The sequence below is a fragment of the Chelon labrosus genome (genome assembly GCF_963514085.1).
Source record: "Chelon labrosus genome assembly, chromosome: 16".
In the NCBI taxonomy this organism is placed as follows: Eukaryota; Metazoa; Chordata; class Actinopteri; order Mugiliformes; family Mugilidae; genus Chelon; species Chelon labrosus.
The window spans coordinates 19,688,479-19,701,709 of NC_140349.1; the positions used below are offsets into that span (position 1 = coordinate 19,688,479).

The 13,231-nt window shown below is 44.6% G+C and overlaps 1 protein-coding gene across 1 annotated transcript in view; it reads right to left on the reverse strand.

The window, feature by feature from the left end:
* Positions 1-13,231, reverse strand: part of LOC311501297 (retinoic acid receptor beta-like) — a gene marked incomplete at its 3' end in the record, with an annotated part of 103,220 nt that overhangs the window by 8,740 nt on the left and 81,249 nt on the right. Inside the window, exons 4-5 of the mRNA XM_084563022.1 lie at positions 12,959-13,119; positions 3,988-4,164 (exon numbers count right to left, since the gene is read on the reverse strand). Coding sequence (XP_084419148.1) covers positions 3,988-4,164; positions 12,959-13,119 — 338 coding nt within the window. The remainder of the gene's footprint in view (positions 1-3,987; positions 4,165-12,958; positions 13,120-13,231) is intronic.

Genomic DNA, 13,231 nt, shown 5'->3' on the forward strand with positions numbered 1-13,231 from the left:
GGGCGGGTCATCGATAACTCTCGAACCGTACTGCGCAGACTCTGGTTCCAAACTCGTCTTCCCAGGAAAACAGAGTCAGTTTGGCCAATGCACGGAAGTGAGGATGCATTGTCCATATTTATATACAGTCTATGGTCTGAAACCGTCTGAACAAGTTTCCCATAAACAGCAGCAGAAACATCACCACAACAAAAACAATGACCTTCCACACACTCAAAGAGAACAACCTTTGGGTCTCCCTGCATCACTGCATGTGTGTGTTTGTGTGTGTGTGTGTGTGTGTGTCTACTCCTAATGAATCAACTGATGGTGGATGTGAAGCCTACAGTAGCCTTTGAAGCTATTTGAGTGGGCTGGCTCTGACAGTGAGTGGCAGGCGTGTCTGCAACATGAAACAGAATAAAACATGGCTACTGGCGGTGACTTGCACCGGCTGGCCAGGCCTGCGCTTAGACACACACACACACACACGCATATATATATACACACTTATACGCACACATATACACACATAGTGTTTGATCTTTCCTCTGACACTCCCTTACCCAGTCCTTGTGCGCGATATCTACGCCCTTCACAATAAAAATGTGCTGGTGAGCTGATGTTGATGACTGAGCGAGAGCCAGAAAGTCATCACAGTCGGCCTTCAACTTCTCACCTCCGCGTCCCTGGGAGTTCACTCCGCTGCTTTGTCACATTTGACAAGTATGACTTGGTCAATACAAACTCCCAAAGCCATCTATTCATACAGCGATGCCACTGCAACTGAACCCATTAACAACATAAACGCACGGAATAATTAATACTGTATGTGCTGCCAACCAGACGTCATTTCCATCAGCATTCACAGAACCCAGGTCATGTCTGGGTGAGACTTAGCTGCTTTGTATTTGCAACTCATATTCATATCAGTCTTCATGTATTAATCACCAAACCAAAAAAAAAAACAGAACAACAAAAAAAAACATCCATTCATCCAGTTCCATTTTAGGCCCTTCAACATGTACCAGACTGCGGGGAGAATTTAGGCTGCTACTTTCTTATTAACATCCTTATAATTCATAATTAATGTGTTTATTAGTGGTTGATAAATCATTCACACGCATATGCTGCAGATTTTATTTAGCCATGTGTGAAGAGTTGAAGAGTTCAGCATATCTGTGCCTGATTAGATGTTTCTGTGTCAGCTTAGGTGATGTCACAGACTCTCCACGTTGGTCCCTCACCAGTCACAGATGCGTTACGTCACTGGGCAGGAGGAGTCAGGGGCTGACCTCGGGAAACTACCGTGGACCGGTCTGTTGATGGCGCGAGAAGAACAAAGGGTTTGTCCATCCCTGCAGACCATCTTTCTCTTTGCTATGTTTATAGTGGTGCATGGCAGTCGGTGCTCATACTTCTCAATGACATTTAAAGTTTTCACGCGAGGCAAGAGAAGATAAAGACACTCTGACGGGCTAGTCTTCGTTGGGACTAGGATCAGGTTTCCTTCCCTAGGGGTGCAAAGTACACAACACAGTATAATATGTTTTTGGCTGCTGTGTCAACTCAAATTTGGCGGATCAATAAAGCATATCTTAAAATTACTCGTGATACATAAACACTGAATGTTGGTCCACAAAATAAAAGACATACCAATCATATCATTATTTCCTTTCCACTTTCTCTTCCTTCCTCTCCCTCTAAGCAATGAATGCTAATTAAATCACTGCCTCCCCAGCTCCCCATCCTTCCTCCTTCCCTGAAACACCACAACAGCCAAGCATGCATGATCCAGACAGAAGAGGAACAGAGACAGCCATTTGCCTTTTTTTTTTTTTTCCATCTCATTACTGCTGCTACATTAGTACAGTACATCACTCCACTTAACAACTCCTAAATAACATAACATTTGGCCCCGCCGGCAGCCTACAGACATTTCCGCATCTGTACTCCGCGAAGAACACGCAGCATCATTAACAAATGCGGAGCGAGCGGCGGCCAAAAAAAAAAAAACACACACACATCGTAAAAAAGATTAGGGGCTGAGAAATGTCCCTGCGTTGGTAATCTAATCTCCACAACAGACAGCGACTCCACATGATGAATTAGATTGATTGGCATGATCAATTAATTGGATCTTCCTGACTCCCATTGGCCAGCTGAGTAGGTCATCCAATAAAATTTGAGGGGTCGGTGTAATGGGAGTCTGGCCGGAGGTTAAATAAACCAATCCCCTGGCGATCTGAAACTATTGACTCACCACGCACTTTAAAGGAATGGATGGATTTTTACACTCTGAGTACCAAGAGGGGAATTAGAAAATAGAAATTCAAATAGACTCACGTGGACAACTCCGTGTTTGGTAAAGAGGTGCGTTTGTGTAACTTTGTCATGTCACCGCAGTGAATGGTTGAGGTTTTTAGCTTATTACAGAATGTTTTAAGAAGACGCTTTGCATCTAACTTGGTCAAAGTTAGATTACTCAATGCAAAGGGACGAAGGTGACATTGTGCTCTTTATCTGAAAATACGATGTGTCAAGCTACTTCAAAGTGACTACATACACAATTAATAATTTCACATTTTTATCAAACACTGCTGCACCAACTACCAATTTTCAGAAAATTCAGATTTTAATTTGTTAGCCAGTGCCCAAAAACAAAACCACGACCAACATATTATTACTTTGAGATGAGACGGCGAACTTATTAGAGAACCTTTCCTTGTTTACACACGCAGCCGTTACAGAGCAACATCATTATTCATTTATTCGCTAGTGTTCGGCTCTGTTTTTTTATCGTGTCCGGGAGTGCTCGACGCACAGCATCTTAAGAAAACACAAGCACATGAAGACAGTGTCAACACATGAGCTGCAAATACTCACACCGGAACCGCATGCACGAACTCCATGCAAACGCAGACAACACCAGCAAATACAGAAATGCGCTGCTTGTTTCGCACACGACGACACACAGAAATGTTGTCAGATTATTTGAAGTGGCAGGCTAATAATAAGCAAAAAGCTTATAATGCTAGGTTATCATACTATCTGGATGAGTAGCAAACACCAAAAGTCATCAAGCTTTGAGAACAAAAAGCAACCCAGACATGTTCATCGCTTTTTGGTATCCGTTGCAAACATTTCTGTTGACGTTCGCGCTGCTTGCGTTGCATTTCTGCATTTGTTTTTTGTTGTGTGTGTTTGCGGCGGGTTCCCGCATTTGCTGGGGTTGTTTCTATTTGCAGTGCACATGTTAAGCTTGTGTTTTCTCTATTTGCACGTGTTTTACCGGGCCACGGTAGTTCCATTGCACAGTAAAAAACAATACCACGAACTTTGCTTGTGCAGCCTGTTTTGCAGCCTGCTGGTGCGGGCCTTGAGGGGTGTGTTACATCCGGCTGAATACTGCTCACTTGGCAAAGGCAGCGGGTGTGGTGGTTTGGAATTTGGAGTGTTTTCTGAGACCCTGTCTGGTTTTCCTTGGTGTTTCTTGTCTTGTTTTACTTCCTGTGTTTTTCTCCTTGTGTGCTCCTCCCCTCACTGGTCTCACCTGTCTCTTGTTATTCCGTCAGCCCGTTGCGTGTGACTGCATATATAACCCTGCCTTTCCCTTTGTCCTTTGTCAAGCTGTCTGCGATGTTATCCCTGTTTGTTCCTCATGTTTCTTGTTTTCCCAAGTTTCGGGTTTTTGTCCTTTCCTGTTTTTTGGATTTGTGTTCTTGGATTACCCTGCCGCTCAGCTGCAGCGCCTTTTGTTGCTGTTTCATAAGTTTTTGTTAAATTTGTTTAGTTGTCAGCTCCTGCCTCCCCTTAGTGTCTAGACATCCAGCACTAGGCTTATCTGACCCCTGAATATTGAAAATTGCGGAAATCCAGCCAGAAAACTTTTTTGATTGGCCGATATGTCTCCGGCAACAAGGACATGTGTGCTGAAATTGCTTTTATTAGCAACATGAACTGCATTTGCAACAGCATCCCTAACCAAAGCGTTTGTCCGACACCTACCAGAATGTCCAGGCAGGCAGCTTTCAGGAGCGTGATCTGGTCCGCGATGGTCAGCCCCGTGAAGCCAGGCACTCGTTTGGCAAACTCCACGATCTTGATAATGCACTTTGTGGCCAGCTCGCTGAACTTGTCCCACAGGCCCAGGTCCAGCCTCACGCGGTGGTCAGCGCTCGAGTTCTGCAACACACACACACGCATCCGCGCAGATACACAAACAGAGAACAAGGCGTCAGGCGAAGAGGCAGCTGCTTTTGTCATTGCACAGACTGCTGCTAATGATCTCCTCAGTGCACCCTCTTCACTCTGCTCTATATATGTCAACGCTTACATACAGTAAATAGGCTCCATAAGACCTGAGCTCCCAGAAACACTGGCGGGATTGTTGTTGCGAATACGCAGAGCAGAGCTGGGTGGCCGGGCCCTGCGATAATGAGCCTAACAGTGTCAGTGGGATGCTTTGGCAATGATGGGATGCAGAAACAGAGCTGTGACAGGTAGCACAGAGCAGTTTGAAGCCAGAGGTGCCATTAATGCAGCTATACGGTCCAGACCCTACACAAACACAAGAGGGAAACGTGGATGGGTGGAAGGAAGCTGCAGAGCAATGAAGACGTGCACGGAAAGAGGAAAAAGTGGAAGTAAAAGATCTGTAAGGCGCAGAGAGAGGAAAGAGAGGTAATGACAGATGAAAAGGAGGAAAGTTAAATATGTGAGAGCAGTGAGGCACCGTGGGAGGGGGCAGGAGGCAAGAGAATGAATCCTGGGAGACTGTCTCATGAGAGGTGATGTGTGAGGTAAGGTGAGATGGATGCATCAGTTTGTTAATTTATGAGGCTGCAACCAGCTTTCACTGCAAATGACCTGAAAGCTAGTGTCATCCACCTTGGTTATGTTATCATTTTTGTTTACCAAGAAGAAGAATTCGGCAAGCTTGATACCAATTTAGATTTCATTATGGGGCGTGTTTGAGCTCATACAGAAAAAAAATACCACTGCACCTGGACTGGATGGACCTCCAACCAATCAGACCAAACAAACAAATTCAACTCAGATGACATGTATGACAACGTCTCTGTTACTCTTCTGTCCATGACCACATGAAACCCACCCAAATGATTAGACTGGCCCAGCAGATCATTGTCGGAAGAATTCCAACAGTATTAGTTTCACATACACCAACCATTCATAACATTATTACCGCCTTCCTAGTGTTGTGTAGGTCTCCCTTTGGGTCCTATGGGTTGAGGGGAAGGGAGACAACGGGCAGGCCTCTGTGGATCATCCTACAGATACATCCAACAACCATGACCTGGATGACTGAGAACCTTCACAGACATCCTACAGATACTTGATCAGTTTGGGATCTAGTGAATTTGGAGGCCAGGTCAACACCTTGTGCTGTTTTTCATGTTTTTTCGAGTTGTTCCTAAACCATTTTTGTGTGTGTGTCTGTATCAGACTGCATCCTGCTGGGGATGGCTGCTACCATCAAGGAGTGTCATTGCTATGGGGTGGGGTGCCTGGTCTGGTCTAGGTGGGTGGTACATGTGGAAGTAACATCCACATGAATGCCAGGTCCAAAATTAGTGTCATCTTATTATTTGAACCTGTGGTCTTCCACAGACTGTCCAATTGTAAATACATATTTTGTTTGAATTGCCAAAACACTGCAGGGGAAAATTCAAAAGAGAAGCAGTCAAATCTCAAATAAATGAAAATGATTTGGAAATATGACACATCACGCTAAGTGGACTTGCGGGCCAGACCTATTAAAAGCGCTTAAACCATTTCACTGTTCACAAGAGAAACATCTACTTATGGGCTTGAGTGCTTCGCTTCCGTGCTCCACAAAACTACTGGGACATTTTTTTTATTTTTGTGCTGTAACGAAGGCTGAATTCCATTGGACACCAGTGTCTTCATCACAAAGGTGAAGAATCATAGATAGAATCATGATTTGGGGCTTGTGTTAGTGTCTCTGGGCACAGACAGCTCGCTATTATTCGGGATGAATCATTCCTAAGTATAGTGTGTAGTCTATGCTGAAGTTCAGGGAAAGTTTGCCTTCAAAGTAAATCTGCTACGTAATGACATAAAATGAAGGATATTTGTCTTTTGGAGGGGTCCAGACCTTAACCCAATAAATTTCGCAAGAAATAACCCCAAGAGAATCATTGACATTAGACATCCTGAGAAACTGGTTGAACTGAAGCAGTTCTGTGAGAAGGAACAGTCTGAAATATCTTCTGACCATAATGTAGAAATGTTTAATGTGTTGTGTAATTCCCATGAGGAACGACTGAGTAGCGACGATGCTACTACACAACCCAATTAGCTTACAGGAGCACACACTTCAAACTCAACATAAGACTAGACACATTCCAGAGTATTGCCATACGCCAAGCCACTGATTATGATAAATGATGTCCCTCGAGTATGCAGCACCATCTAAATTTGCGACTCCTCCAGAGGTTTTGCCAGGTGATGCTTGGACAGCCTGAGAAACAGCTGTCAGACTGTGATGGGACACTAAAACCTCTCCAGTAATAACTCAGACTAATGACATTTTTCCGAGCTTAACCTTATTTTCGATAACACGTTCTTGAACACTGAACAGAGCTAGGAGTGGGTTTGACATGACAGGAAACAGCCAGGAGAAAATGGGGAAACGGGGAAAGAGAGCAGGCGAACGAAGGCCATCAGAGCAGAAGATAATGTGATGGATCCATGCAGACAGGAGATGAATGAGCGCTAGTTGAGGACTTGTTTGGCTGTAATCGAGGGAAAGTCCTGTTGCGCTGGATCGCGGCGTGGATAGCGAACGTGATGATGATTTCTTTGTGGATGGTTTACAGGGAAATAGCCCGTGTATCCTACATCAGGGAGTCTCCACGTGTAGCCGGGCTGTGACTGGTCAACAAGCAATTCGGCTCTTCTGCTCTATGTGAGCTGATAATAAACTCATCAACTTATGAAGTAAAGCTATTCTGAAAGCAACAGTACCCATATGTCCACATCTGTTACTCCCCCTGGAGTAACCATGTGGGGGAAATAAATTGCAGCAATTGAAACTCTATTGTATATTCTATCTAAAATATCTTTTAAATTGATAGATCATAGATTATTGGTGTTTTTTCTTTCCAGATTTGAAACAATGATGAAACTATCACCGTAGATTGAAGCCCGCTTCAAAAAGGTTTGTGGTTGGCATGGCAACTTGTAATGATCAACCTGCCTCTTCATGGCCTCCTGCAGTTATCCACTCCTACCTGAACGAACAATCCTCCAACCTGCCTATGGTTCCTCTTATATTCTCATACTGTCATGTAACATTATCAGATATATCTTGTATTTGTATCATGATCAGATTCTACATGTACGCTGCAGTCAGATGTATGTGTCTATGACAGATGTATGTTTAACTCGCTTCTCCTGCTGTTCTCTCTTTCCTGTCTCTACCTGGCCGGCCTTAGGCAGATGGATGAGCTTAAGGTTCTGCTCAAGGTTTCTTCCTGTTAAAAGGGAGTTTTTCCTTGCCGCCTTCGCCTTCAGGGTTGCTATGAATCAGGCCGTGTTTCAGACTGGATGTTGTAAAGCATCTTGAGACCATTTGTATTGTTATTGACGCTATATACATAAAATTTAATTTAACTGAATGATGTCACATCCTGTTTCTATAGCATCAAATAACTAACTAAAATGAAACTTCTGAGAAGAATGGATACTTGAATATGCATCAGTATTATATTAACTACCTAAAATGATAGAAACCATCCTTGAAAAAAAAAATGTATTTGATGTGTGCTTTAGTGTTTTCATTTGGTCCAAGTCCCATCCACTAGCATGGAGGAGGTGGAGCTTATGACTTATACTGCAGCCAGCCATCAGGGGGAGCTCTACTTGCTTTGGCTTCACTTTTAAGGAGCAGTTCTGTCCATCTTTATGCAGTCTATGCCAGTGATCCACTGCACTCCTTACCGCTTCAGTCATGAAGCACTGCGAACAATGAGTGGCTGCCAACAAGCAAAAGGTGAGGTGCAAAACAATTGCTGTGAAACACTTTGATACGTTTCATTTCTTTTTTTTTTCAGGTGCAGATGGCAATTTTTAAATTTAAATTTGTGCATATAGACTTCTCTGCACAATGACAGTTTTGCACAGACAACCATCTTGTCTTAGAGCTGCCTCTAGGGGGTCCGCAAGATGAAAAATATAACGGCGGAGGTGAAGTTATCATCTTCTACGCACTGTTTATGCGCACCTAGCGCATAAACAGTGCCTCTTACGTCATTAATTTTTGCAAATGTGATCAAATGGCTGAAATCAGGGAAACTGTCAGGTGAGATACAGCGTTTCAGTTTAATTCAAATGCAAGAGTGCATTTTTGTGATCGTGATTAGTTTGTTATATGTGTGTTCTGGTCATTATATACAAATACATAGAGATAAGCATATGAAGAATATATATTAAACTATACTTAATAAACTATACTAAACTATTTGAGTATATCAATTATATAAGGAATACAAGTTGTGAGTTATATAAATTCTTTATAAAATTCTGCAGTCAGAATGTTGCAACCAGAATCTAGTTCCGTCTGGATGTTAATATTGTTCCACATATCATGACTGATATGTTTTCTGTGTTCCCTCATTTTAATTTTCCCATTAGAAAACAGCCCTAGCACACGAACAAACAATCCACAGCTATGTGAGAAGTGCTCCTGACAGCATCAAAAAGGTTCGTGCCGTGGCCCTGGCCTGCAGAAACCCTGTGATGTGTTAGGTACACAGTATGATTCACTGTCCCCGGGAGCTTTGGAAACAAAGCTTTTGTGCAGCTGTAATTGACTGTTGCATAGCCTTTTTCATTTTCTGATCATGAACCCAACAGCAAAGAGACGCTGACAAAGAGCCCTTTGTGTCTCCAAGCAAACGCCTTGTACATTCAGGTTGTTTATTCAGCACAATGAAGTCAGTAGCAGAAAGCAAAAGTATAGTATACAGACTTACACACAAACAGAAGACACTGATCAGAAAGTTTTTGGAATCTAACCCACTGCTAATTATAACAACTTCATTTATTTAGTTACAAATACAACTAATTTAGTAAGAATGAAACAACAACTGCATTAAGCAGTGCAACTTGAGTGGACTCCTCACCATCATTTGATTTAGTTAATTGCATTTGATTTTGAGTACAGTAAATCAGCCACAACATTAAAACCACTGACAAGTTAAGTAAATAACATTGACCATCTTGTGACAGTACAATGTTCTGCTGGGAAACTTTTTAGACATGTAGCACCCACCTAGACCAGACCAGGCACCCCCACCCCATAGCAATGACACTCCTTGATGGCAGCAGCCATCCCCAGCAGGATGCAGCCTGACACAGACACACACACAAAAACAGTTTAGGAACAACCAAAAAAAACATGAAAAACAGCACAAGGTGCTGACCTGGCCTCCAAATTCACTAGATCCCAAACCGATCAAGTATCTGTGGGATGCTCCACAGAGGCCCCTCCCCTCAACCCATACAACCCAAAGGCCCCCACTGACAACATTCTGTTGCCAGACACCACAGGACACCCTCAGAAGGCCCATGTCTGTTCTCTGATGAGTTTGGAAGCACAAGGGAGGTGAAAGGTGGTCATAATGTTATGCCGGATTGGTGTGCCTTCCAACAAGAATTTCAACCTATCTTTCAACAGTTCTTGTGAAACCAGCAAAGTAATATGAACAATACGTCAACATATTGGTTTAGAGGTGAAGCCAATCATGCGTTTGACGGTGGGGTGGGTTTTATACCCCTGAAGCTGTTGGAAGAAAAACACGCAGGTGCAAAAACTGACAACCTAATGAGACATCCTTTACTGAGAATCCAATATGTACTCAATATGTTGGCAAACTTCACCATCAGTCTAAGACTGGACCCGGGAGCTCTATCAGGATGAGAGGACTCAGACCGATGTAGCGCCCCTCCAGCCTACTGAGGCGACTGCAGAGACTGCCAGAGCGAGCCCTCCGCTTCACAGCACATCCATCCCACTGAGGTTGTTACACTGAGGCAGTTAGCGCCGCGGCTGCTGGACATTGTCACAAGCAAACAATCTATTGTGTGGCCACCCGAGAAAGACAGGGAGATAAAGGGAGACAGAGAACTCCGCAGAGAGAGGGAGAGAGAGCGAGAGATCATTAAATATGATCTGGGGTTAAGTGAGAGGCACATTAGGGCCGTGCTTAAATCACAGACAACGAGCTGCAGTCGACACAACAGCACTACGGACGCACATTCCACTGATTGACGTCCGATTTGATGGGGAGGGAGGAGGTGGAGGTGCAACGCATGAGTGTGAATATGAGAGAGAGAGAGAGAGAGAGAGAGAGAGAGAGAGAGAGAGAGAGAGAGAGAGAGAGAGAGAGAGAGAGAGAGAGAGAGAGAGAGAGAGAGAGAGAGACTGTGTTTGCCCCACACACATATGATGGGGAGGGTGGCGGTAGCTGATATTAAAGCAACTTATCTTGTTCTTCCCTCTGGGTGGAGAAGCAAGAGGTAGAAAGGAAGAGCCGAGGAGGGAAGAGGGTGAGATAATTCGCAGTTGGATTTCTTTTTTCCAACCTCCCCAACACTCCGCAATCTCAGTCAATTACACCAGTCCCATAATTCAATAGAGCGAAACAAGGAAGTTGCCAGGGAATTCTAATTTCATTTCAGAACATTTGTCCAAACAAATTAGACAAGTTGCAACATTAGAGAAGGAGCTGGCCGTGTAGAAATGAGCGCTCTGCAGTACATCAGCGGGCTCGTGTGTACAGATGCAGAAAGGGAAAAGGCAGTAAAAGCAAGCCAGCACCTGTGACGGATGGCGATGGCGGACAAACTCTAATGTGGCTAATATCACCAGCCTGAGCCGTGTACCGCACAGCAGCAGCCGCTGCTGCAGCCCGGAGCCTGTCTGGCCTCCTCGCTGAGCGCTAATGTTTTATTTTGTCTTTGAAACGGCCAGGCTCGTTTTTCATCACCATCACTGTCAATGAAGCGTTATTCATTGTCGAGCTAAGCCCTCTCACTCGCGCAGCTATCTCTGCTAACCCAGCAATGAACTCCTAAATCACTGCAGACTAGGATTTGAATATTTCACCACATAATTGGAGCTTTAACCTAATCTAGGGGCGCGGGAGCTCCTCTACTGTTTCCGACGAGGAGGACTCAAAAGGCGCATCAGGATCCAATCGCTTGTAATAATGAGGAACTTCTCACAGTCTGTGAGCAAGCATAATTACTACTGATCCAGATTACGGCTTTATCTAAGCCCTGACTGCCACTCCAGCAAACAGAAACAACAACACTGGCTTATATCATAACCAGAGAGAAATATTTTCTCTATTATGTCCTCCTATTTTCAGCTGTGGATTTTTGCCTCTATGCAGGCTATTTATTTTGGAAAATCAGGAAGTGTCTCATGGGAGAGGGAACGGGATGGAGAGCGGAGTAGAGAGGGGTGATTAGTAGCTTTGTGCAGGGATTGAAAGGGGAAAAACACACAGTTATGGAGATGGAGGCTTATTGTACACTGAGACGACAGCAGCGGCGGTGTGCAGCTGCACGCAGCGGAGAGCTAATAACCGCACTGTATGCCAATTTGCTCCATTTTACCGTCTCTTACCCATCTCCGCTCAGAAGTTCATTGTCAGCCACTGAATGAATTTCATCACCGCGACAAGAGAGACATTACCACACATTATGGCTGCCAACAGATTTGTTTATCTTAGTATAAACAGTATTTTAGATGATTGACAAGTGTCATGAGATTTCTAAAACCGGCACCGCCGAATTGTCAGGCACGCCCCTCCCCCCCTCTGCTCCCAAACGCTCCCTGCAGAGGAGCGGTTGTGGAGTGCCCGCGTCAATCACGGCTCACTCTCGCCGACTGTAATCTATATGTAAGTCATCTTAAAAAAAACAAACACATTAGACGCTGTCAGCTCCCTGCTCAACGCTGCCATGTCTACGTGTCAATCAATGCCTCGCTATCTCTGCTCGTTATCAAGCTACGAGCCGTCCTGCGGCTCCAACCATTTGCCTGTCAGAGCATCACAGAGCTCTGCCGAACGAGGGTTTTGTTGACGTCGAGTGTGCGTTTGCTTCTGGAGCTCCTCTCGACACTTCTGTGACCTCCAACTTTTGCACCGAGTCATGACGAGTGCAGAACTGTCCTCACTGGGAAGGTGAAGCGCGTTGGCACTCGGGTGAGGTGAGGTTCTTGTCTGAACCTTCGCGCGGGCTTGTGTGGCTTAGCATCCCCTAGCTATCATGCCTGTCTCGGCTTTGACATCTCCAGGATGATGGATTTGGAGCTGTCACTTACAGCAGCTGATAATAACGCGAAGTAGGTTAACTGCATTTATTGTTAAAAACTGGAGGCTGGAACAAGCCCCAGAGAGACCGCTGGACAGCTGCCTGGTTTGCAAGCATGTCCTTAATGAGGGTTTGCTAGTTTCACCAGTCCTGACAACTTTTTTTAATGTCTCCTCACTATTGCAACGTACTGTATAAAGCAGGATGGATTAAAAAAAACCTGTTACTATCTCACATCCAGATCACCAGGGGCAGCCGGCAGTCCCGCGTTAGCTGCTCAGTGTTATTATGATGGCTGACTCCCAACTGTCTTTCCATCACACTTCATGTCCAATCAATAGCTACCGAGAGAAGAATAAGAAGTGGATTTGCCTGTACAGTCAGAGGCGTACGTCTGAGGTCTCGGGTTGCGTCAGAGGGAGATTTAGACTACAGTACAAGGGATCGATTATCATTAGGCGCTCTGCACTTGCTGCAAGCGAGCGAGGCCGGATCAAAGAGTCACAGTGTCATCGGCAATGCAGGCCCATGGAATCGTAGAAACATGTTTAATACATGTATACTTGAAGAAAGATGTTTGTTTTGTCAGGCTCCTTGGCTCACTCACCGTGGTGTATTTGCCGAGCTGGCAGAGGGAGGGGAAGGTTTCTTGATGGGCCTTACGAATCTTTTCGATGATGGTCTCCAGCTCGGCCGACAGCTCGTAGCTCTCTGCCAGCTCAGGCTTTGGGCTCTCCTTCTTCTTCTTATTCCGGTCATTTCGAACAGCTGAAAGGCAACAAAGGATTTGGATTAGCATGAGTGATCGCAGTTTCAAATTGATAATGTGATCACTGTAGCAAGCTGTTGGTTAATCGAAACCGAACAGAAGCAAAAGGAA